Source organism: Ambystoma mexicanum, chromosome 4q, assembly GCF_040938575.1.
Source record: "Ambystoma mexicanum isolate Mex_15411 chromosome 4q, UKY_AmexF1_1, whole genome shotgun sequence".
NCBI classification, from domain to species: Eukaryota; Metazoa; Chordata; class Amphibia; order Caudata; family Ambystomatidae; genus Ambystoma; species Ambystoma mexicanum.
The window spans coordinates 644,454,137-644,482,066 of NC_090928.1; the positions used below are offsets into that span (position 1 = coordinate 644,454,137).

At 43.5% G+C, this 27,930-nt stretch overlaps 1 protein-coding gene across 5 annotated transcripts in view; it reads right to left on the minus strand.

The window, feature by feature from the left end:
• The window catches only part of EHBP1 (EH domain binding protein 1), a 2,510,899-nt gene that overhangs the window by 1,612,470 nt on the left and 870,499 nt on the right, over positions 1–27,930 (minus strand). For all 5 annotated transcript variants that reach the window (XM_069608212.1, XM_069608214.1, XM_069608215.1 and 2 more), the window contains one exon: positions 14,208–14,466. In XM_069608212.1, coding sequence (XP_069464313.1) covers positions 14,208–14,466 — 259 coding nt within the window. The remainder of the gene's footprint in view (positions 1–14,207; positions 14,467–27,930) is intronic.

Genomic DNA, 27,930 nt, shown 5'->3' on the forward strand with positions numbered 1-27,930 from the left:
CCACAAACAAATCCTCTCAATAATAAATAGAAAAAAACACTTCTGACTCTGGAGATTGGAGATCACGGTTCCAGTCTTTGCAAGTTATAGGTTTAGGAGATGCATTCATAGCCACATTAACAGTTTGCTACCACAATCCTACAGCCAGACAAGTAGTGAATGGAAAGTATGCAGAAACCGTTGATAAAAAAAAAAAAATAATAATAAATTAAGTGTTGGAGTTAGTATTTAATGAGCAGAAGAGATTTGAAGTAACGCAGTGTACAGCCACTCTCTGCATACCAGGAGATTGTGCGGTCAGTTAGCAAAACCTTTGATAATTTGCTTAGTGGGTTTAAGCAGTGGTGCTCTAAGCACCCTCCCTCTGCCCCCAGTTACTAGCTCCAAGACCGGGACGAGTGGAGAATAAAATAACAAACAACAAGAAACAAGTTTCCTGATGATATTCCTGCTTCCATGATCGATCCCAAAAAACCTCTCATAAAACTACAAGAATAACTTTAAAAGGGTTACAGGAACTGAACTTCCTCAAATTAAAACTGTTCAATTTGACATTAGGCCCCTCCACATTAGAAACGGTTAAAAATACCAAGGTGTGTGAATAAAAAGTAATCTGGACATTCAGCAAGATATCCACACAATTGAACCATTTCAAATTAGACCTAAAAAGGTGCAGATTGAAAGTAAAAAAAAAATCCTCTTTATTGGATTTGTCTAAGATCTCCTAGTCTTAATCCCTACACAATTTTTATGAAATGTTACAATGAGCTTTGCTTGGGGCAGAAATGTCAGAACATGTTTAAAACATTATAATCACTCAACAATAGAGGGGCACTTAGCCCAGACGTGGGTCATATTACAATGCAGCACAACCTTGCATCATCTTTAAATGGGCCAAAATGAACATAATTAAAAGTTGAAACATGCAGTTGTGCAAAACTCCCTGGCAGGAGAAACTGGCTGCTACATAGCGATAATGTAGGAATACTGAGCAGTGAAATACAACCTACAACCTCACTTTGTAAGGAGGATTTTGGGTTGTGAGAACAATATACAGTAGCACATCTCCCATTGCACCACTGGGTATGATATCAAAACATCAAGCTAACACTTAAACTTTCAGAAATTACAGCTGGCGACAGCATTATCTACAATCAATGAGGCGAAAAAACATACTGGGGATTTATGTAAAAATGGGAAGTAACCTTCAACAAACAAATATTGAAAGAGTCCTGTTGCAACCACGGGGGGTCTTAATAAAAATAATAGATCAATGGACTGTGGAGAGGCTTAGTGTAAAGTAACTTTCAATTTGTATCTTGATGAAGTAAAAGTATGCAAAATGTTCTCTGATAGAGGTGGACCTGTTGGTGCACACATTTTGTGATCTTGCCCGCTATTGCCAAGAGGCACTAAAATACTGTCAAGTTAATATTAGGCTTCCCAATACCAGATCCAACAATATCGATATCTGGTCTAAGGAATCCCAAAATATTGAGTATGTCTCATGAGGGCTGTTTTATTATGGCTGCATCGACCTCCCATATGGTAATAGCTGCCTGGGCAAAACAGAGACACCAACATAACCATTTGAACAAGTAACCTACGCAATGTCCTCACACACCAAACTTTTAAAAACATTGAACACTACTGTGAATAATTATCAACAGACTATGGACAATTGTCTTTCCATAATGAGAACTTTAAAACAGTTGGGCCGAGTTGTGAAAAAGATCTGGAAAGATAAAAACAACTATGGGCTTAAGTAACAAAAACTTTACAAAGAATTGTATAATAAGATCCATGACAGGAACGGGAGGGTGGGGGAGACATAAGGGTTAGTAGCGGTTGGGTTAATCAGCTTTTATTCCTCATCGTCTTTTGGTTGGTCCCATTTTCTCAATTATTCCAACTGATAAAACGTGAAGGTGTTGCAATGAATATTATTCAAAAGTGCAGATCATCAGCACATTTGAAATATCGATTACATTATATTAAATAAAACAAATAGTAAACAAGTGATTCAGAACACAGACAGGTCAGATATTCAACAGTTTACAAAAAAGAATCGACTGGTATTTACCGAAAAGCAGACTTGTATAAAACTGTTCCAATAAAATCCAATTATTGAGAACACGTTCTATGGCAGCAATTCCACATTTCTTTTTAATGCAGATTTATAGACCAACCATATAGTCACAGAGAAACTAGAAACATTTGTCTATTAGAAACAATATATTCTGGCCACCGTCAATGGGGTCTGTCTATAAACCTCTATTAATAAGGACATTGTTGCAAAAGAACAATTTTCAAAAATCGTTCTGCAAGCTACACAAATCAAAACACAATGATCATTGAGATTGCTTAACATTTAAAAAACAATCATTTGCCCACTCAATTTAAATATTTTGGAATTAAGGTCTCTAGAACGTCGCAATCACTATGTTGTCAATTATGCTAAACACTTACTCCACCTACGACAGAAAATGAGGATGTGGTCCGGCATCCCCATGTCGATGTATGGTCGCCTTTCACACTTAAAATTGATAGCACTACCCAAGTTACTTTTTTGTAATATACCCATCTGGCCAGGAAGGGAATTTTTCAAAACACTGAGATCGCTGGCAACGTACCTCCTTTGGGGGCGAGTGAGGCTAGGATCAGTTGGGAGAAACAGACAAAACCATACGAGAAGCGGGGAACTAAATGGACCAGATTATGAACATTACTACCTCGTTTGCTCAGGCACAATTTGCCAGTTATTGGTATTCTTCTTACGCAACCGGTGGTAGATTTACTGCTGGAACGCTATGGGGCGGCGCCTATTAATTTGAAGTCAGTTATTTTCTGTGACAGATACATGGACTCCTGTACCTAGGACCCAGTGCGCACCACAGTGCACTCCTGCTCTAGGCTCTTCTACAGGGCGGGTCTGACAATATTGTATGACAAAGATTCCTCTAAGGAACTTCCCTGGTATGACCCCCAACATTCAATGAGGACGTGCAGCGTTCATGGGATGAGGGGAACAACCGAGTTGAGAGGCTTACTTCCAGAGTGTAGTTTTGTATCACTGCATGACTTTACAAACAAATTTGGGAACAATCCGGGATATTGCAGTATTACTGTATGAGAGCAGACATTTGGAAAAGGTGGCCTTCCTTTCCACGAGAGCAAGAGTCACACCCTTGCATACAAGAAATGGTGGCGGGCGGGACACCAGGCATATGATTTCTAGACTTTACAACATTATGCAGATGAATCAGCCATCTACAATTGGAGTCCGCTCGAAGTGGGAGCACGGCTTGGGGCTTGAAATATCTGATGAACCATGGAGGAGGTGCTTGATGTCTGTTAACTAAGGAGGTATCAATGAATGTTAGAAACAGGCTGATTCAGTTTCAGATCCTCAATCGTTTGCACTATATGCCAGCCAACTTTTCTCCCCTGGTTGTAGCGATGCCTTTCCGCTCCAGGAAGCTTGGGTTATAGCAGATATCACTTCGACTTCGCCAACCATGTCCCAGATTAAATGTCTCGTAGATGATATTTGGAAGATCTCTATAGTATTCTGATGATTTTTTAATGTGGTCTGTTGAATAGCTAAAAACGTATGCTCAGACACTGGAAGTCTAAGCTTTCCCCCACTTGCTCTGATTGGTTAAGAGAGTTGGTATATGTTAATGAGAGGGAAGAGACGTGTATCGCTATGGCGATTCCAATCTGTAGGCTCAAGGATTTCTAGGGCCCATTACGGACGTATTTAGCAAAGACGGTATAACTGGATGAGGATGGCCAGAGGTGTACTTAATGGGGTGCTTACATGGGGTCAGAGTGTAAAAAAAGAGGGCCTGCGACAAAGTCTTTGTACCACTGTGTATGTTAAATGCACTGTATTACGATGATATGCCTGCAAATTCGAACTTGACACTGTTACCTGCCATTGTTTCAAAATAAAGTTTAAGCAGAAAGCAATTATTTAGGAAATACACTGCCCGCAATTCCACACTACATGCCACCAATGCCAACTCAAAAAGCTTTATCCGCAGTATACCTTATAGAGAAATTATTAGAATCAGGAGGCAATGTCAGTTGTGATTAATCATTGCATGTCACCACTTGTCCCTGAGGGGGAGCCCTTTTCCATGAGGCCAGGGAGGTGAGGCTGCTACCTGATAGTCCCTCTGGGGTGGTACAATGTTGGAGGATGTCATGGGGAGGGACCCACTAGAAGAAGCACTACCATCTAGGGTACAGTCTTTATGAGAACATCACACACCCCACATACTCTAGCCTCTCCTTCTGCTAACCTCGTGTAGACAGTAAACCTATGTATGTTTATAAGGCAGACTACCTCAAGGTTATGGAAAGTACTGAGATGAAGAACATTAGGAACATAGATATTCCAAGGGGGACAAGTTGGCTGTTTAATCTCCCTCAGGGACTTCCTAACTGTCCTTACTCTATCCAAGGGTAAGTCTGCTACTAGGAATCTGAATAATGCCCTGCACTTATACTCTGTGTTTAAACAAGGATATCCTCGCCCATCCACTCTCACCTCTCCCTCTCTACTCACTCCTCCGCCTCCTTTCTTATGTCCCTTCAATGTTTAACTCCTCCTCATCTTACCCCCACCCTTCAATGTAACTTCTCATACCAGTCCACCATTTCTCCTCTCCAATACTACTCCCTCTCCTGCACACTACACCGCTCTCCTCCTCCATGCTGCTACTCTTCCACCTCCACACTACTACACCCCTTCTCCTCCCACCAACTACTCAGACACCCTCCTTTCACCCTGTACATTTAAATGCATTCCTTACACTAACCCCTCTACTCACCTGTTATACAAACATGCACACTGCAGAACCACTTCCAGGACAATATCTCAACTGATCCACACATTTCCTTAATAAGCCATTGCTTCCTCCTTCCTCGTGCTGTGTCTCTTGGTCGTCCACCCACACTTCTTTTTTACTGTCCCCTACTTAAATTCCTTTCCCTCTTTGTGAATTGGACAACTAACTCTGACCAATCTGGCCCTGTCTTCCACGGTACACCGTCCTTTCATCATGAGATGAAAGGACGCTGGGTTTTGCACCGTTGTCTCATCTAATTCACTTCCCTCATCAATGCCTCCTTTAAATGTGGCACTGTACCAAATAACCTCAAGGATGCATGGGTAACCCCCTTAATCAAAAAACCTAACTTAGACCCTAGTAACCCCATCAACTATAGGCCCATCACCACGGTACCTTACCTTTTAAAAATCCTGGACCGTGCTGCTTATCTCCAAATTCAAGATTATCTCGATAAGAACGACTTATTAGGACTCAGGCAATCTGGTTTCCGGCCGAGACACGGCACAGAGACAGCTCTAATAGATCTAAAAACGCAAATTGAGGATTTGAAAGACAAGGGCAAACAAGCGCTCTTACTCCTCCTTGATCTATCCTCTGCTTTTGATCTGGTGGACCACCAAATCCTCTGCCAGCATCTCAAAACGGCTGCCCACTTTTCCGATGCAGCCACCTCCTGGATCAGCTCATTCCTTGCCAACAGATCCATGAGAGTCTTCTCATCTCTGGCCACTGCTGACCCAGCACATGTCCCGTGTGGAGTCCCACAAGGCTCGTGCGTATCACCCACGCTCTATAACGTCTTTACGAAACCACTCTTTGATATTCTTGACCATCTGGGTGTCACCTACACAAATTATGCGGATGACACCCAGATACTCATCCCTATCACTGGTGACTATGTAACTGACGCCAAAGCTCTCAATGCAGTTTACTCCGTCATCCAGGCGTGGATGGCCCATCACGGTCTCTGCCTAAACGATGAGAAAACAGAACTACTCATCCTAGGCTCTCAGTCCAAACTCTCAAAACTTGACAGCAAATATGATGCATTCAACATTGATGGTAACATCATCAAGGCCACCAATGTCACTAAAACACTCGGAATCTACCTAGACTCCACCCTCTCACCAGACAAACCAACTCAGTAGTTTCAGCATCTGCATACACGTGCAAACTGATCACTGCTTGCCGTCCCTTCTTAACTATGGACAACTGCTTGATCCTTGCCAGAACCCTCATTTTATCCAAAATGGACTACTGCAATGCCCTTTACCTTGGAACGAGTCAAAGAAACATTGCCAAACTGCAGGTAACCCAGAATAACGCCATTAGGGCTGCTCTTAACATACCTAGGCACTCCCACATCTCATCCACTAGGCGCAATTTACGCTGGCTCCCTATTTCACAGCGTATCGCCCTCAAAACACTTGTTCTAAGCCACAAAGCACAGAACATCGCAGAACCAGCCTACTAGTCAGAGCGCTTCACACAACACATAGCCCACAGACCTCTAAGAGCGACACATGCACACACACTCATCATTCCTAGCTTTAAGCTACAGACTGCCAGAGGCTCGAGTTTCCCAGTCCTGGCAGCGAAGCTTTGGAACTCACTACCTAATGATCTCAGGAATGTCCCTTCCCTCCAATCCTTCAAAAACAGAGCAAAACATTGGCTTTATGAGCAAGATGAAGCTTCGGCCACCCTTTGGTAAACACCTATCGCATACTGTGTAACCTCGATTACCTCTGTATATAACTAACTACCTATGTAAATATATGTATATGTCCTTGTCTATGGATATATATATTATGTAACATGTAACTGCCTTCTGTAACCTTTCCAAACATGCGCCATGATGCTCGTGGGCAGGCTGCGCAATATAAATAAATAAATACAAATAATTTTTTTAGGGGGGGGGTTAAAAAAATATATAGATGGGGTGTGGGTGTTCGGGAATAGTTAAATAATTAAAGGGATTTGGGATTGGGGGCGAACCCCCCCAAAAATAAAAAAAAGTTTTTGTGTTGAAATATCACAGAGAAAAACCCATTGTTGTTTCATCCCGCTATGAAATGACATGGAATCGTCTTCCACACCCAGGGCAGGTGCATATGAGGAGAAATATGCATAATTGGGGGCCAAGTCCTGTCTACTTTCTCCATGCAAGCTTGCCGCGTACCAAAGATGAGGGTGTAGGAAGTCCAATGTCCAATTTTGTATTTCAGGACTCATTCCCCTGGGGTATCCCAGTACTTTTGGTGGGAGGATGGTTCCTTTCCCCCTCTTGGTCCCTGGTGGCCTAGGAGTCCTGTGACTGATTGCACTGGCTTGCCGGTGGACTCAGCCGGTCCCACAAAGTGTGTCTCCACGCTGTAGCTGTGCCTGGCTGCATATCTGCATATCTGCATATCTGCATATCTGCATATCTGCATATCTGCATATCTGCATATCTGCATATCTGCATATCTGCATATCTGCATATCTGCATATCTCTCTCTCTCTCTCTCTCTCTCTCTCTCTCTCTCTCTCTCTCTCTCTCTCTCTCTCTCTCTCTCTCTCTCTCTCTCTCTCTCTCTCTCTCTCTCTCTCTCTCTCTCTCTCTCTCTCTCTCTCTCTCTCTCTCTCTCTCTCTCTCTCTCTCTCTCTCTCTCTCTCTCTCTCTCTCTCTCTCTCTCTCTCTCTCTCTCTCTCTCTCTCTCTCTCTCTCTCTCTCTCTCTCTCTCTCTCTCTCTCTCTCTCTCTCTCTCTCTCTCTCTCCAGTATTTGACACATGGGGCAAGGCTGGAGATAAGGTTCTACAAACATACTGGCCCGGGGGGGGGGCAGAATTGGGACCCTCATGGCTGGGCTGGTTCTAGATTCCTGCAACCCCAACCCTTGTCACACACCTCATGGGAAAAACTATAGGCCATTCTCAACCATGAGAACACAACTAGTAGCAACTGCATTTGCATATTAAAGCACCTCAAATATGCACATCCGATCATTAGGCACCATGTAACGCCAAACAGTACATGTGACACACAAGCATGCAGCAAGAAGAGTTGGCTCTCTACCTCATTGGCACAATGTGGCCAACCCAAACATCCCATAAGGACATCGGAGACTCTACCAGTTTTGTTAAAATCTTCTCTCCCCCACCCCAACAGGTATCAACTGACAAACATTCAGGCACATATCCACGCATCTCCTGATTCACAGCCCTGATCACAAAGCACAGGTTTGAAATATTTACACACTGCTTGGTGTTCAAGAAGGTCACAGCAACGGTTCAGCAGTCAAAATACAAAGCATGTGATCCCTCTACCCACACACAAAGCTTTTTGAGAATGGTCACACAATCCAAACCCATCACGAGCTCCACTGTATGAAAAAACACATCTATTAAGCACATGACCCACTGCCTAAACATACATAACCATTGGAGAAGGTTGCAAGATTTAACTTCCCCCTACAGGGTTTCCACAACTAGAGGGCACGTAGATCACCATCCAACACAACGTAGATTACCATCCAACAGATGCACCGATTTTGGCAAAGCTCACCCCTGCGAAACCCTTCAGTTTCTACCACAAGTACAACAATCGGAAAATTAAGACAGCAGCACAAATACCAGATCCTGCACTTTATAGGTGCTGTGTAACATAACGTGCCATAGCCGTCAGTAGAAAAAGTGTTTTTTTGTTTTTATTTTTTGATCATAGTGATCCTCAGAGTAACCACTTCAAGGTAGTTTAATTTGTCTTGCTTTGGTTGCGCACGTTTGTATGCTGAATAAAAATATAAATGGTAGTTTAATCTTTAGTCCTGTAAAAAGTAATCATAACCCGATGTTCTGAAATAGATCGAAATATTTTACACTTTGTACAGATGAAGGGCTGCTTGCACCAAAGACAAGACTGATCATTGCCAACCACTACTCTTGATCTATCGATATGGAATGATTGCACACCCAGTGTCACCAATGGCCACAGACTTCCAGGTACTAAACTAAGCTGTGCCACCATCCCTCCCAAGCTATAGTAAGATTCCTGCATTGCAACTTGGTGGGCTCCATTCTCTTGACGAGGCCACTGGCAGAGAACGTTTCCTAGAAAATTAAACAAAACCATGCATTGCTGCCTACTCTGAATGTCGAGCTTGCGGGCTGCCATGCTGCTGGATAATGTTATCACTTAGCATCTGAAGGTCTTTGCAGTGCAGAACTTAGCACCTTAGTGTTCAGTCTCCAGTAACAACATCATTATGAGGCAATCCAGCACATATCATCACTCAAGGAATTTTTTCTTGGACAAAAGAATAGAAAGTCAGCATCCTCTCTTATGACCCACTACTATGTTTCAGGTGGTATTTCAATAGTTGCAATTCCAGAAACGAACAAAGCACAACGGCATTAAGAGTCTTTATGATGGGTAAAACCACATCAAGAGCACCAGCTAAGTCATTAAAACAATTGTTGATTATTCCAATGTTACCGGAGAACTTGTACAGCTCACTAGATGGCAAGACACTAGGCAGGACGAGTCTTTGTTCAGGGAAACACGTTTGCGGCTTATATCCAAGGTAGGCTTCTCATCTCTGTCTCATACTCGAGACAGTGCTGCTCCAAATCAGACTCCTGATCTGTTTCGAAGGTAAACATACTGATAAACACTGGGGTAATTAACACAAATAGGAGTTCATAGTGCTTCTTATAAGTCCTGAAAATGAATAAGTATGCCTGGCTACTTTCAGAGTAGTGCAACCAAATTTACAATGCCCAATTTTAGTTGTGCCAAAAGGGGCTATCGCTAACAAAGTCATCTAAATGGGACTGACACATATTGTTCATGAGCATTTAAAAAGGTACCAGACCCCATGCACGCCAAAGTGTAAAACAAGTGGACTAGAAAAGGCTGCATCATTATTGTGCTCAGGTGCAGGTGAACTTTACATCTAGTGTAGAGACTTCTTTCAACTGACCCATTTTTCCAAATACGCTCATTGCTGCATAGTGTGCAATAGGCATTTAAATCAACCCTCATTGACTTCTGAAGGCGTTACAAAATCTTCAGCTGTCTTCTGGTTACGGAACATATGATGGGTGAAGACCTTTCACTGTATGATCATTTATTAATAACACGCTTTTCCAGCAGTCTCTTCATTTACTGCATGTCGCCTTGGAGCTGGCACAGTTTTCAGTTTCTTGAAACATAGTAATTACAGGCATTTCATACATTACATTGGCATGACAATTTTCGGGGAGAAATGTAAAACGTTCATGGTAAATTATTTGTTGCCTATGCAACATGAAAATTGCCATGGGAATGTGGAAACTGACCAGCTGGCTGTTTGAGCTGAAATCCGGTTCAACAGAGTAGCATGGCATAATCAATCATCATTCCAAGCCGGTTGGCATATTCGGTTTGGCACTATAAAATATTTCAGCAAAACTGAAATATATTTATAACCTAGCATATGGGGTGCAACATAAAATGGCAATTCTGTTTGTATTAGTAACTCTCCTGGCACAGTTATCACAACTGTTGTAATCATGGTACAATCTTTAAAACTAGTGCAATTCCTAGTAGCTTACAATTATGGTTGTTTTACCTCCTAGTGCTGTAGCAGCACGTAGTCAATCACTGATTTAGAGATCTGGTACACATTTCCTAACTGTGCATCCTGTGACTCTTTCAGGTGCATAATGTTGGCGGAGCGCAACCACCCAAGCATCACATGAAACGACACACTGACTTGCAACGTCTTGAGCACCTTTGATTATGCATAAATCCCTCTGCCACAACAAACAGGACTGTAGATAGAGTGGCCCATGTTCTGGCAAAGATTTGAATGAGATGATGGCTAACTTGTACTCCCCAAAAGGAAAACCACAGCCAGCTAGTAGCGAGAAACATGCAGTATCATTATAGCAATTACACTATGAACCGGCTGCGGGTTTCTCTGTTAAGACAAGGTGGTGGTACTTTGCATAAATCAAATTTACATAGTCCAACAGCAGCAACACAAAGACATGGATCAATAGTCCAACAGCAGCGACACAAAGGCATGGATCAATAGTTTAAGTCAGGAGACAATATGTGAGTCTGCGAATCTCTGCCTTGCAAGAATGTTAAAATTCTGGTGGCCAATGACAAGTGGATTTCACATTTGGGTGATCAAGGATGTTGCAACATATTAACCATAGGGAACCAAGCTGCACCTCACTGAGGAGGCCCAACAAGGCCAAAATATGTCTGGGGTTGCTTGTGTTTCTGTGCAGAGGGGACCTAGCCTAGCAGTTCGAGCTGGGCGGCTACCATTGATGGCAGCACCTGATTGATTTGCTTATGGCTGGACCCCTTTTTCAATGGCGCAGACGGGCTAAAAATCGGTGGTGTGGAAGATTGCCCGGAACAATGCCAGTGGTTCAGATTCATTCAAAACCTTCCACCCATCACTTTTGTGGTTGCAACATGTTAATCACCACCAGCTCATACTCTCTACTTAAGCTCCCCTCAGTCACTATTTAAAACACTATTTCCAACTAATTTGCGTTCAACATTTTCCAGTTTGCCACCATCAAAATGGCGACAAGTCACATACACTGTTGGGGTTTTCATACATGATCAAGACCTCATACTTTATTTTTTATGCCTCAAAAAAGTGTTGAGTACTGTGGGATAAATAGCCGCTCGGCTAATGAAACACCTCATGTGGTCAACTTCAAAATTACATGTTACTCCTATGGTTTTGTCCCATTTCACCCCATTACCTTTACACTTTTCCAGGGAGGAAGAAAAAGGTAGAGCTTCAAACACACCCAAAGTCAGTTATTGCATGCTTGCCTCACTCAGTCTCTGCAATTCGAAGTGGATCTTTAAACCCATTATTATGAAACATCAATAGCTACCACCAAACTAGAGTTGGCTAGGGAAAGGAAATGGATCAACATGAAACGGTCTGATAGCACAGCGAGTAGAACAATCCCTTTGACATCTGTGCTGAGCCTGCTGACGCAGGTTCGAATCCTGTGAGGAGCAGCGCTCAGATACCTGAGGGCTTGTAGCGCTATATAAATGCTAAATTATTATTATTATTATTAAAGGTTCGCCAATCAGCCTTTATACTTTATCCACCAGTTTTCAGGCACTCGCATATGTTTCTCCCTCCAACCATGAATCCCGACCTTCTGAATATCAATACGCTGAATTCCGACTGCTAATTGACAAAGTGGTCAAACTGCAAAGTGTCAAAAGATGTGGTGTCAGCTGTCTGTCCACTCTAGCATGGTGCAGAGAGCAGAATATGGGGTGGACGAGCATTCCAGTAGAAGCGCAGTATGGAGATGGAGGTTTGCCGAGTGGTAGAAGAGGATATGCAGGTGAACATTCACCCCTTACCATCATTGATGTATAGATGAAAAGGTGAGGTGTGCAGCAGAATGGGATTGTGTGGCAGGACAAGGGGGCGTAAAGGCCCTCCTTAACAAGAGAGGAAAGAGAAAGAATAGGCCGTCAGTGACGAGGAGTGAACTGGCCTACAGGGAAGTCTCCTCAACCACAGAGTCTACAGCCTATATACCAGTGGTTACCAACCATTTATATGCTGAGTCACCTCTGGGTAAAAAGAATGTTGATGGGGTCACCCAATTGCCAGAACTGTTTTCTAATAAAAGGAGGCAACATCTTGCCTTTTGAAAGAACATTAAGCCCCTCCCCTGGATAACCTCTGGACCCCTGAGGGGTGGCAGCCCTACAGTTTGAACAACACTGCCATATAGCCTCCGTGCTTTCCATCACACAGCTATAGGATTAGGTTTGAGGAGGTTACCATATCAAAATAAACAGTAGTATTTCAGATGATTAAAAAGAGAAAACGGTAAATTTGGATTTACCAAAACATTAGAAAAAAACAAATTTTGGGAATAAAATTGTAGAACATCTTTAGAAAGATGACAGCGGTTCCACTGTGTGAGGCAGTAGAGCTGGACATGAAAAGTTGTAGTGAGTGATAAACTGTCAGAATAATGGAGAAAGATATCAGGGTTGCACAACGCTATACATTGTTCATGCAAATATAATCACATACAGACATGGGTTGCCATTAAATGAATATAGTTAGTATTTAAATATAAGGTGCAAATAACTATTTAGCTGAATACAATTGTAAAAATGTTAAAATTCTAGTTCATTTTTCTCAAAGCATTGTAAAGAGCAGAATCCTCTATGCCAAAAGGAATGCAGCCTGTGTTAAAAATAGACTACAGGCACTGCCATAGTGTTCGCTAAGGCGGGCAGAGAGCACGAGGTAACTCAGCAGCTGTTTTCTGTCCATGAAAAGCCCATGTAGACTAAGAATAGGAGAAAGTACATGCTCATGCACACAATGCAACATTATGTGAAAATAAGGTTTTTAGGAGAATTACTGGACCAGATAAAATAGAAGCATATTGAGTAAAGTGTTGAGAGTATGGCCGGAAGGTTGTTTATATATAAATCTTTATAATATAGCAAATGATGATAAATAGGAGCTACAATGTATTCCTGCATAAGCAGCAGTAGTTTGTAACCTGGATATGCAAGAAGGAAGACTGCAGCATTGATTGTAAGGCAAGAAGAACAGTTTTGGCTGAGCTATGCCAGAATCCAGTAACCAAGTTGAACAGTATATAAGGCACTTGTTTGGCATCAGTCTGGAAGAGCCAGCCACAGAAAACAGAATGCTGGTCGGGTAGCAGAGTCTTTTGCCACGACCCATCCTAATTTTTGTACAGATTAAATGTGTTATCCTTGCAAGATAGACTCTTGGCCTTAATTCCCTAGAGGGGTGAACTCTTAATCTGGTGTGAGCGTGAATAGGGGTACCCCAATATATTTAAGGGGTACCACTGTAAGTATGGGATACCTTTCAAGGTATTCAACAAATCAGACAGATGGTAAGGATCTGAATCCGTTTGCAATATAGAAGCACATTAAACCATGATTTGCAGTTTCAGCTATGAAAATCAATTTGTGGCCTGGCTGGAAGGAGGCAGTGTTTATGATCGTAAATATGTATTAAGGGTGATTACATTAACATAATTAACATAATTATCCCAATATAAGGTTTGTAACTGGGGTAACCTTGCCCGATTCCACTAGAAAACATGAGTTGCAAGATATTCATTCCAGTGCCATCACTTTCAACGAGCAGTTGTCCTACTGTTATAAGGGTTAATTTAGCACAAAACATCTGAGGATTTTGAAATCCATAGAGGCAAGGCATATATCCATCTGGCAGTTTCAGAGCTATACATTTTAACTTTCAATCTAACTCCAGTGTGACACATTTCTAATAATCGTTGAACAAAATTATACTTACTCGTCTAGCTCGTCATCCACTGTTATGGATATATTGGCATAAAGGTACTTGCTCATATCCACAGGCCGAGCATTTTTCCTTTTAGCAGGTTGAGGAATTGAGTCTTTTATGCTGTGAAATGTTAACTCAGTCTCGGGATCAGGTTCATCAAATGGGTTCAAGTAATTTTCATCTTCTGGCTCTTTAAAAGGGTTGTATTCATCAACATCATAAAATGTTTCCTCTGGTTTTGAAGATGAAGCTTTGTCGATGTGCGCATCTAGAAAAATTATTACGTTGAATAATATTAAGTTTTCAAGAAATTATTTTAGCGCTTGCCAATATTTTACATCAAATGATTATGCACATACATATAAAAGTCTAATAAAAATCATGTTTAACTCTGGAGTGGACAACTAATGTTCAAGTATGTCAGGGCTGGTGTGAAAGTACATTTGATAAAGTACAAAATTATACTGGAACCATAACTTATGTGAAGCAGCCGATATTCCATGTTATTTTAAGAAATGTACTTGTTCGTGGCTAGGGTTTGAAAGCGTGAATGGACAGGTACAGTTTAAGTTACTTACCTGTAACTATTCTCCAGCATGGGTCTGGCATGGATTCACATGCTCATGAATATTTAATCCTCAGTAAAAGAAAAAACAAACAGTTTCACTTTCATTTTAAAACTGTATTTCTCCTCTAAACCAGTCACTATCCTCTGGGTCACACTGCCCCCATCCAATGACAGTCCTCTCCCTAAGCTCCACCCCCTGGTGGCCATCTTCAGATTTAGTAAGCACGTAAAGTGGCAGTATGAACCAAGAAGAGCCACAGAGGGGAAGGAGGGACCCATGCAAACCCATGCCAGACCCAGGATGGAAAACAATTGTTACAGGTAAGTAAGAAACCTTCTCCAGCATGTGGCCTGGCATGGATTCACATGCTCATAAATAATTATTACACAGCAGTACATAAACAGAACCACGGAAGGTGGCAAAGCTCAACAGAAGTAATAAACACTCACCACCGGGACAGACTCACTGCCAACAAACAGGCTGCGTAGCACCACTTGGCTGACTCGGGACTCCTCCCTGGAATCCCTGTCGATGCAGTAGAACCTTGTGAAGGTGTGTGTGAACCTCCACGTAACAGCCCTACAGATGTCGAGCAGGAGCACACCAGAGAGAAACGCTGTCATAGCTGTGTTGGCTCTGGTGGAGTGAGCTCTCGAACAGCCTGGCAGCGACCTGCATGCCAGTCGATGACAGTGCATGATGCAGTAGGAGAACCGTCTGCAGACAAGGCCTTTCCCTGATTTACAGGTCCAAAGTTGACAAACTACTGAGAAGTCTTCTGAAAATCCTTTGTACGTGCCACGTAGAAGGCATGAGCGATGTCCAGTGAATGCAAGGCACTTTCCGCCTGTGACGACGGATTCGGAAAGAAGACCGGTAACACCAATAGTACGTTGAGGTGGGATTCCGACAGTACCTTTGGCATAAAGGTGGGGTGTGTATGCAGTAACACCCTTGAAGCGTGGAAAGAAAAGTAAGGGTGTTTGCAAGACAGGACCTGAATCTCACCGACCCGCCTTGCCGATGTGATTGCGACGAGGAAAGTCGTCTTCCACAAGAGAAGCTTCAGCGGAGCCTGATGCATAATTTCTAAGGGCGCTCCCATTAGCTTAGTTAGCACAACATTGAGCTCCCAAGCTGGTGCAGGAACCTTCACTCGCAGGAAAGTCCTCAAGAGCCCCTTGAGGAACCCCTTCACGAGCATGTGATACCACAGCCAAGGTCTGCCCGGCGACCTGGTGTACCTGGATATGGCGGTGGGATGTACCTTGATAGAGGTGTGAGCCAGTCCGGCTTTGGCCAAGGAAATCAAGTATGGTAAAAGTAATGGGCCGTGACACGCAGAGGGGTAATCTTCCAGCACTACATGGAGAAGCACTTCCACGTTGACGAGGCTCTGGCCCTGGCCAGGATGTCCTTACATTCTGTGGGTAAAGCATAACCTCCAAACTCTAGGGCTGCAGCAGCCATACCCTCAGATTCAGAGACTGTTGTGAAGCAGAATCATCCACCCCCTTCTCTGGTGAGAAGATTTGGGGACAGTGGCAGCTTGATGGATGGGGCCAATGACGGGCAGAGTAAGTCTGGACACTAGATTTGCCTCGGCCACCCTGGGCCGACAAATATCATCCTGCAGTGGCACTGTGAGTGTGTTAATCACACATAAGAGGGGTGGAAATGGGGGGGGAAAGCATATAGAAACCGTCCCTCCCACGGGAAAAAGAACGCGTCCCCCAAGCTCTTCAGTTGAGGGAACCTGCTGGCAAACCTCTGGCACTTGGTGTTCGCCGCTATCACTTAGATATTGATCTGGGGCTGGCCCCATTTGATGAATAGAAAATTAACCTGGTGCTGCAGAAGTTCGCACTCTGGCAAGAACACCGTTCCCTGCTGAACGAGTCCGTGATTGTGCTCTTGACTCCCGCTAGATGAAACGGGATGAGGAATATGCCTTGATGAACAGTCCAGCACCACAGGTGCTGGGCTTCCTTGGAAAGCGCCGGTCAGCAGGTCCCCCCTTGTTTCCGGATGTACAACATGGTCTTTTCGGACGAGGTGGAGTTGGAGGAGTCGGATGATGGCTAAGACCAGGGCACCCTTTGGCCGCCTTCTTTCAAGGGGGCGAGCTTACCCTCGGGTGCTCCTGCTCGTCCAGTGAAGGCGTAGGTCCTAGAGGTATCCTCTGCTGGATTTCGGTGACCAGTGTGTGCAGGGTCGTTAGAATATCCAGAGATACGTCCCTATGTCTAGGGTTGAACGTAGCCAGCAGAGTCAGGTCTGGGCTGACGCGTCTCCTCTTGCAAGCAGGTGATCCCTCGTGATCTGTGTAGCAATGATACTGCAGATAATTGTCTTTGTCGGTACTCGAGCAGATCCACTCTGGTCTGTCTGGGACAGCCCCTTGATTCACGTACCGGGACGCTCCACCAGGGTCGGTGGGTCTGTCTGTCTCTCTCCCTCTCTTTTTTTTTGCTGGATCTGCGGTTGCCAGGTCCATTCCCCATCCCGCAGTGGCCGTCACCTTCATCGCTACTTCCGCAGCTGTATCTCACCTCGGGGGAAAAGACAAACGTGGAGTGGCCGCCACCACCTTAGCTGACCCACTCTCCTGCAGTGATATCGCAGCAGATGTCGTTGACTTTGACGATGACTAGCTCGTTGCTGCTTTTGTCGGCGCTGCTGTCATCGACTCTGTTGACCTGGCATGCTGCGAGATCTTGGCCAGCTTCGACGAGACCTCCCCGGACCTGTCCTTCGTCGGCTTATCAACGGACACCCAGAGGTTTGCTGGGTTTGTGGACTTCCTCTTTGAATAGGATCCTTTCAATGTTAGGCTCACCGTAAAAGTTGCTGGTGATGGCGATCGCCTTCTGCCTGACTTGGTCCTGCATCAGCGACAAACCCAGCAGCGCTAGCAGCTGGAGCTTTGCCTTCTCTTGGACCCCCGAGAGTGGGGCATCCTCAAAGGATCTCGACCTCCTCTCGGAGGGAGTTTGCTCCTCGGACCGGCCAGTCCTAGATAAGGATTGACTCTGCCCTGTGGCTGAGTCAGTGGCCTTGCTCGACTTGAGCCGTGCCGACAGTCTGCTGCAGTGGAATTTCTAGGTTTTCTTTGTTTTCACAGCACACCTCGCATCCCTCCTCAACGTGGTCCGGATTAAGGCAATACAAGCATTTATGATGCCGATCTTCCACAAAGACGTTCCTTAATCCACACTTCACGTAGAGTTTGAAGAGACCGACTCTCCTTCTCCTCTCTCGTGGTTGAAAAGGCGCGAAGTAGACCCCAAGGCAAGGCGTTCTTGACACTTCGATGACGATCCGACGGTGGATGAAGATCTTCACCGGTAGCGGATTCCTGCTGCCAACCTCTGTCCTTCGTCAAAGATATTGAAGCAAAAATCTGAAATATACCTCCGTGGGAGGTGAGCCCACTCTGCCTGGCCATCACTGTTCTCATGGAGCTGCCATTCTGATTCAACACAGCACCTAAAATGGCCGCTGCTACATCCTCGCTATTGGTTTACTAACAGTAGCTTAGCAATCATACCAGGCCTGCTTATAGGCTGCCTGAGCCCACCGGAAGGCGATAGCTGGGTCCCCCTCATCATAGGCCACACAAACACAAGGCGTCTCCTGTCTGGACCACCCCGGCCACAGGACAACACTCTGCAGGACTTTTTTCACCCCAGCCGCGTGCAACCCTCTACCCCCTCACCCGTACGCACAAAAGGGATTACAGGCTGCCTGATGCACTACACCCTGTGCTACCCGCCTGCATAGCTAATAGCCGACGAGAACTATAGTAAGCGAATGAAATCTCAAGTATCCGCTACAATCTATACCATGCAGTAAGCTTGTCATAGAACAAACGTCACACTTGAAAACGTATTAGCACGTCGTTACTGCGTCCAACTTGCTTAAGCTCGACCCCCACCTATGTCTCTACTGTCTTCTATGCAACACATCACGTCAGCACGGGACCGCGTAGCTATACGTTTCATTAACCATCACTTTTTACCAAATAAATATTGTTATTGCTAATGTCGCTACTAGCACTGTTACGGCACTCATAGCAAACTTCTCTTACTGAAGTATTACCATCAATAATCTGTCATAGAGAAGACCATGTGCCTATGCCCACCAAGCGCATCCTTGTGAAATTTCTGGTCCACACCCACTTCTGAACATTATCTGGAGGTACGTGTTGCGTTAGCTCGACCAGTAAGGCGCGCTTACTGCTCGGCATTGTTTCGATATACTACCCTATGTACTTGCATCGACTAAGTCTGCTCACAGGTGGGACTTTCCCTCCCCACGTGTACCTGGGCGCGATGCTACTTTAGCTGGCTTTGCAGTTCTTTGCCCTTACCAGCCATGCACATTGTTGTCACTTGCCAGGACTACTTAAATGCTGTACCCCATTGCTTTTAGATTGGCGCAGAAACCGTTTTTTTATACATTCAGCCAGTATGCCTCTGGACATGATATGCCGGCCCTGCCCACTGCTGTTGGATGCATATGTGACCTATTGCTACTCTGACTACCTAATGTGTATGCCCTACCCATTGTTATATTGATTGCATACGTGCCTGCCAAGACCCACCACTACCTTCCCTAGCTACCTGCTACTAGCCAACCAGTGTCTCCAATGCATTCTAAGACCAGTCCACAGGCATTCCACCTACCCACGCGGCAGAACACACACACCTTACTACATTAACCTGGCACCTGATTCTAGCTCTATTGTCTGCCCTATTCACCTACCTTAATTCTGCTCCGTTAACTAAGCAGAACTCCAACATTATCTATCCCTCTTACACTCCCCTACGGGAGCGGAGTACTACCACCCATACTTACCCGCAGTACGCCCCCCTTACTAACATGGCCCCTCCTAGGTGCCCCATTGCCACAACCGGCCTCTCGGCCCACATAGCTTCCAGACTCTCCTGACTCAGGTCTCCCACCCTACCTCTACAGCACCACAGTCTCCCCATGCCCACAGCCACAAAGAATCTAAGGCTGGGCACTCGCACCGCACCTATGCCATCAACTGTACTAGAGCCAAATACACATACATATTGTCGGAAACTTCACCCTCTCAGTGGACTCCAGTCATCTCCATTAACTCCATCCGTGCGCTCAAAACCCACACTACAAACCTAGTAAACTCGTCCTCCCATTTTGGTGTCTCCCACACTCGGCCTATAGCCTCTCCCTCCATTCACCCTACTAAAAAAAGCACACCTCCACCTCCTCTTAAATGTGCACTCATAAATTCACGCTCTCTCCCCGCCCATGCTTTGGAGATCCACTTCCTAACCATTCATGATCTAGACTTACTTGCCATCAGTTGCCATCATGGAAACATGGCTCCATGAGGCGTCTGGTCCGGCTACCTCACTAGCCCTCCCACCTGGATACTCCATCCTCCGACAAGACAGACAACAGCTGAAAGGAGGAGAAGTAGCCCTTATAACAAAAGATGCCCTCTCCATCAGGCCGAGCAATCTCCCATGGGATTGCAACGCGGACATTATATCTGCCAAACTATCCATGTCGCCTAACTGCACCATAAATGTACATCTTATTTACCGGGCCCCAGGCCTAGCCCTGGTCTTCCAAGGACATCTGCTCCACTTATTAGGTGATAACCTCGAAAGCTCATATAAAACCATTCAACTCAGTGTCCTTAATCTAGGCCTAAATGATCTTAAAGACAAAGCAGCCTCAGCCCTAGTCAAGGAACTCAATGACCTGGGATGCATACAAAAAGTCACCAGCCCGACTCACTGCAAAGGTTGCACCCTTGACTGTGTGGCTGACCACAACTGCTCCACCACTGTCAGCTTCAACTCTGCCTACCTGTGGACCGACCATAACTGTATCCAATATACCATTTCTACAGCCCCAACTACCAAAGCTCTCACCTATGCGCCACCAGCGCAGGTTAGAAGCTCAAAAAAATTAAATAAGGACAACCTTTGTCCTTTTCTAGAAAACCCAAAACTTAGGCCTCCATTCTCTAGTGACTCCAGCGCACTAGCAGATATCTACAGTGACACCCTTACCAAAGCAATCGACGCCATAGCCCCGATCGAATGCAAAAGAGAGAAAAAAAAAATCAATGCACTTTAACTCATGGTTGACAGATGAACTACAGGCCCTGAGTACCAGTAAACGTGATGCATGAACCAAGTGGCAATCCAAGCTGAGTGACTCCACAAAGGAAGATTTCAAAAGGATATCCATGAAATATAAAAAAGAGATTATTAAAGCCAAATCGCACTCCTTTAATTCACAGATTTCTAAGGCTAACTCTCAATCCAGGGAAATATTAGCCATTTTCAAAGACCTAATCTCTCCCTCCATTAGCCCGGACGAGATCATCAAAGACAAAGCGTGATGCTCGAGCATACAAGTAGCCCTGCTCAGCAAAAAAAGAACTAGTCCAAGAAAAAAATTCAGGCACAATTCAAAGCCCTACACAACCACGACCATCCTCCCTTGTCCAGCCTCCCCTCCTATAACCCCAATGGCCTACTCCTTTCCTTCCAAGGTGTCACAGAATCGGAAGTCCTCGACCTCCCCAAACATCTGAAACCATCTATGTGCAAAGGAGACATTTGTCCTCCTAACATTATTAAAAAATGCACTGACTCCCTGGCACCTCTCTTAACAGTGTTCATTAAAGCCTCATTTAAAACAGGTACTGTCCCGCCCAGCTTCAAAGAAGCGTGGGTGCGCCCACTTTAAAAAAAAAAAAACATCCCTAGATCGTACCTTCCCTAACTTCCCTAATAACTACTGACCTATCACGACCGTCCCGTTTCTCCTACAAATACTGGATAAAGCGGCTCACAACCAGATTGAACATTTCCTTGAATCTAACTCCATCCTCGGCAAAGGACAATCAGGATTCCGCAAAGGCCATGGAACAGAAACCACCCCTCTAGACCTTAAACACCAAATAACAGAAATTATGGACAGAGGTAAGCCAGCTCTCCACCTACTTCTGGATCTCTCGGCCGCCTTTGATCTTGTGGATCTCAAGATTCTCACCTCACATCTCACTCATGCAGCACAATTCTCCAAAGAAGCCTCCTCGTGGATCACATCCTTTCTAGAAGGAAGAGCCAAAAAGGTTTTCTCTAACCAGGCGAGTGCAGCCCCACAACATCCATTGTGGAGTCCTTCAGGGCTCATGCACAGCTCCCACTCTCTACAACCTGTTAACTAAGTTGCTCTTGAGAAATGTGACTCCCTCGGCATAGCTTAGACAATACGCCGATGATACGCAGGTACTCCTTCCACTCTCAGGCTCTTATGACCAAGATGCCGCAGCCCTCCATTTGATATATGCCACCATCTAAGCCTGGATGGCGGCAAATGGATTATGTCTCAATGGAGATAAGACTGAGATTATTTATTGGTAATATGCATACAGCCAACAAGGCTTTACATATACAAAAATATACATACATTCCATCAATACAAATCTTTCACAATAATCTAAAATATTTCTCATAGTAAAACTTAATCCCATTAAAACAGAATGCCAGATGACAAGTCTTTTAAAATAGATACAGCTACATCATAAAATGTCATCATATAAAAATCAAATTCATATCATTACCCTTCAACATTGTTTCCCATATACGAGTTATGTTTCCATTATTCTTTGAATTATCATATGCCAATAGATATTTTAACCACAGAGAAAGCAAACTTTCACAATTGCATAATATGTGTTTGGCTGATTCAATAATAGTCAATCCACATAGCCTGGAGTATCTAAATTATTTTTGAATTCCCAATTTTGCTCCTAGAATTTCCAAGGTGTTACACATATTGAATTTAAACAGATAGCATCTGGTCGCTTTAAAGTCTGGAAAAACCATCTGATAGGTTGGTTTACACATTATCTCAGACGGGAATTCTAAATACATTGCGCTATTAGTTTTGGTCGCAAGATTGATCATATTTTGTTCTCTATTGTGACCATATATTAACCGTTTCAGAGCCCATTTAATCTTTACAATAAAATATAATGGCCAACTATGGATATCTTTATTGGCCCATTTGAGATATGTAAAACACCATCTATGGATTGTTCTGAAATTGTGTTGGTTTTTTAGTTTTTCATACTGTTTAATCAAGTCAACAATAAATGTATCATTGTCTAGTCTAATCAGTTTCACATATAGTTTAGCCATCTTATATTCTACTATGCTGCTTACACTATTTATATTGCATTCCTGTAATATATATATTCTCAAAATAAGTGCTTAGGCATTCGCAGCAATATCCATATAATTTTGGCTTCAAATTTCTCCAATTCTCTTAAAAAGTAACTCCCCCAAATTTCAGCCCCATGTAATAAACATGAGACAATCTTTGCAGAAAATAACATTAAAATGGTGCTTCTAGAAAAGTTTCCTTGGCAGCCTATAAAATTACTCAGCGTCATTGTAGCTCTCAAGATTTTCCTCTTCGTTTCTTGCCAGTGTGGTTTCCAACAAAGCTCATTATCAATAATTACACCCAAGTATTTATAGTGCTCTACAATCTCAAATCGGTTATCTGTTAATAGACCACTTGCAAGTCTTATTATTACTGGGTTGTAATTTGCTGTGAAACTTCATCATCTTGGTTTTTCCTATATTGATAATAAGATGATTCATAGCAGCAACTCTTTCGAGTGCATCAAGCTTTACTTGTAGTCATTTAGGTGTATAATCTAGCAGCAAGAGGTTGTCAACATAACCTAGTCAGCCTAATTTTCTTGTTCCAATCTTAATGTTCATCCTATGAGGCTCTAAATAGTCTCTCATAAAATCAGCAAGGTAAAGGTGGAAAAGCATGGCTGCTAATATGCAGCCTTGCTCGACTCCTCGCAGTGTTGCTATTGATTCAGACAATTTACCTTCTGCATCGAGACAAACTCTTACTGAGGTGTCATTATATAATAGTTGAATCATATACAATAACCCTGGTGGAATTCCCCAGGCCTTTAATTTAGCCCAGAGTCGACTGCGCACTATTGTGTCGAAAGCTGCAGTAAAGTCTATAAAAGCTACGTATACTGGCAGCTTACGACACGTCCAAGAGTATTCAATTGCAGCTACTAGGATCGCAATGTTATGGGTAGTTGATGAACCTAATTTAAAACTTCATTGATACGATGGAAGGATGTGGTGAGTAGCAATCCAATGATTTAATTCTATGAGTAACATTTTGGCAAATATTTTTGCAGGAATGTCAAGCATAGCCAACATTCTATAATTGTCTTGGTCTTTTCACTCTCCTTTTCTATAGATAGGTAAAATTATACTTCTACGCCAGGATTCCGGGATCTGGCCACTGGTTCCTATCCATCAGAATAAAATGTTTAATGCTTGGGCCCATTTGTCAGGTGATAGGCGCAACAATGCATTGCATGTGCCATCAGGGCCTACTGCTCTCGAATTGGGTAATTCTTAAGTTTAATTAGAATTTCGAGAGTATAAGTACCATGCGATACAGTTACATCACTAGGGTCACTTACTTCTTCACCCACTGTTGTACCCAGTGACTTTTTTACGTGGGTTGCCCAATCGCACTCAGACACACCATTAATAGGCAGCGTTTTCCTTTTAGTATTATTTATAGAAGACCACATTCCTTGACTATTTTTATTTTTCGCCTGAACTGCAAGATTACGCCAACTCTCTTCCCTTTTACTTTTACAATGGCCTCTAAGCCATACTTTATATTGCTGTTTGGCCATGCGTATCTTAACTGCAGCATCTATGCTTTTATCATATTGGAGCTCTCTTATGGTAGCTCCGAGTAGTTTTTTTGCTGTGTGTATTTCAGTGTCAAAGATGCGGTTTTTCGCATGCGATGGGTTCCATCGTTCACTATTTGACTTATAGTTACGTTTTTATCATTGTGACTGATTTTATGGTTTCAACCAACTGTTCAAATTTAGGAATCAGCATGTTTGACACATCTGTAGAAGTGGTCTCTGTGGTTTCTAAACATTTTGTAAATTCAAGTTCTGATATTATTTTGACCTTTTCTAATTTAGTGGGATTCCAGGTTATTCTATTCCCTGCACAGTTTACCCCAATATCACCATTCACTTGATATTCTGTTTTGGCTTTCTACTTAGTGGAGAATAATAAGAGATAGAGGGGAAGATAATCGCTTCCTTCCCGGCAGCCAACTGCCATGTCTTGCACCAATGGATAAGCACTTTTATTAACTATCATATAGTCCAGGGTACTCAAACTAGAACCACTTACACGAGTAGCACTACTATTGCAGTCCTCAGCTGTGTTACCATTAAGAACAATCAGTAGATATTTGTTTAACAGGGTAACCCACAATTTGCCAACACTGTTAGAAAAGCCGGTGGTTATTTGCTCAGATTTCTGGGAATCGGGTATCTGATCATTCAAAAAGATTATCCTAACATTCAAATTGCCCACTATAAAAGGGCCATTTGGATCATTATCAGCGAGGATTCTCAAGACCGTTATGTTAGCCTTACTAAAAGTACTGTTCAGCGAGTTATAAATATTCACTAGCACAAAAAATGATACCTGCGGCAATTTACACTCCACATCTACTGCCAAAGCCATAGAGGTAGACCATCTTATAATTTTGCCTACCCAGGGATGTTTAATTGTTGTGAGTAGTACTCCTTTAGGTCACCCTCTAATACCTTTTACTGCTTTACTTTGAAACGTGCATCGGCCATCGATATCACATGCTCCAGTTAGCCATGTTTCTTGCAGGGCTACTAAGCAAAACTTTCTGATATTCGCTAGAAGACCATTTTCGCCAATGTAGTGAGAGTTCCCTTGTGTATTCCAAGATTATTATTATTGGTCCTAAAGAAACATTATCCAGACTTGGTAAACAATACTATAACTTCACCATCGATAACTCCATCATCCCGGTCTCCTCTTCAGTAAAGACCCTAGGGGTTTACTTAGACACCACTCTATCTAGGACGTGACAGATCAGCGCCATTGCTTCTGCATCTGCCCACGCCACTAAGCTAATAAATGCAGAAAAACCCTTCCTATCCAAACAGAATTGCCTCTAAATAGCCAGAGCTACCATTGGGGCTAAACTAGATTATTCTAACGCCCTTCTAGCTGGCACCCCGACAAAACACTTAAATAAACTTCAAGTCATACAAAATAATGCTCTCAGAGCAGCATTAAACATCCCTAAAAGAGAGCACATATCGCAGGCCAGGTGAGCTGCTCACTGGCTCCCTGTGAAGGAACGAATAACCTTCAAGACCCTTACCCTAAAACACAACACAAGTGCTTAACACTCACAGCCCACCCTACCTGTCAGAGACCATCATCAGGGCCACCTCCTCACATCCTAAAAGAATCTGCCATGCCAACCAACTGCGCATCCCTCCCATCAAAAGGGCCAAAGCGGGTGGGATCGGCTTCCCCCATATAGCACCGAAAATATGGAATGCCCTACCCAACACACTCAGAGCTGAGAGCTCCCTCCCAGCCTTCTGGAAATGCTAAAAACCACACTTTTTAACTAACACAACCCTACTCCCCTACACTGCTGCGTGCCTCCCCTTCTCTCCCTCGTGTATTCTGTATGTAATTAAGAATGTTATTATGTAACTAAGCATGCTGTCTTGTAACAGTGCCACGATGCCTCCGGCTGTAACACGCTCTAGAAATGTTAATAAATAAATAAAAATTAGTCAAAATGTTAAACTATTTTACATAAAAATATTTTACATAAAAATCTGAAAAATACAAGAAAAGCTTTGAGAACAACTTGAGGACTCCCAAACCTGAAGCATGCAGTACAAACCTGAAGGTGGTCACCAGGGGTGGAGCTTAGGGAGAGGACTATCATTGGATGGAGGCAGTATGACCCAGAGGACAGTGATTGGTTTAGAGGAGAAATACAGTTTTAAAGTGAAAGTGAAACTGTTTTTTCTTTTACCGAGGATTCCCAGCCTGACGGCAGAGAATCTTCATGAGCATGTGAATCCATGCCAGACCCCATGCTGGAGAAACACACTTTAGTTTACGCAGACTACGACAAATCACCCACTCTCTGGCCAGGTTGATCGAGACATCCTACGTATTTCTTCAGTGTTGATCTTTGTATGGGTAGGGTGCAGAGCCATAGCCCTTTAATGAAGTCAGGTCATGGAAAGGGAGGAAGTCAAACATTGGAACCACAGGCTAAGACTGTGAGGATGCGGATCACAATGTTGATATGCAAGAGTGTGGGCCGAGAGATGCAGTGAAACCAAATGCCTATGCCTCAGAAGACAGTTATGCCAGTGACTGATATAGAGCACGGCACATTGAACAAAGAATAGCGACCAAACCAGGAGTAAAAGTACCACAAAAATATGTATAGCAGCAAACTGGAAGCCAGCAGCCCACACAGACTGACATGGTGGAGAACTGGAGCTCAAAGAGGACATCATAGCGCCATGCTGGCAACAAAGCACTTGGCAGTCAGACATCCACATGAGGAAGGTGAAGAAATGAGTGAGTCCACAGGGGAAGCACAGAATTTGGCAAGCTGACCCATGAAGTAGAAGTGAAGAGGCAGACCCCAAAAATAAGTGGCACGTCACAAGAGCAAGAGATGTGACAAAAATTAAACTCAAGCATGCTGAAACCTGAAGGATTCATACAAAGAGATTTGCAACATAAATGCTGATCACAAGCCAGGCCACGGAAATAATGGGAAGGGAACAAGCAGATAAAAGTGAAATACAACACATACTAAACAGTTAAGTATCTCAGACCAAGTTATAAAAGTGCGCAATTAACTAAATCCATGAATCACTGAAGATGTTTATCACAAGGTCTACAAAGAACACTGCTGTTTAAGTCTATAAGTCATTAAAAGTGTTTACTGCAATACCTACAAACTGTACAGTTGTCTATGTGAAATATTGAATCATCTTTGAAGTATTTTAAAGTGGCAGCAATACAAAAGAATTAGGTAGGCTGTGAAAATACTAAAACCATCGAAACGTCCTGGGACAAAGTCTCCTGCCTGACCTTGGTTGTGGAAGGTGGCATAGCCAAGAGGCTGGGTGGCATAAACCGCTATGTAATCCTGACCAGGGGCAGAGTGGGGAGGATCCCCTACTACCTGCA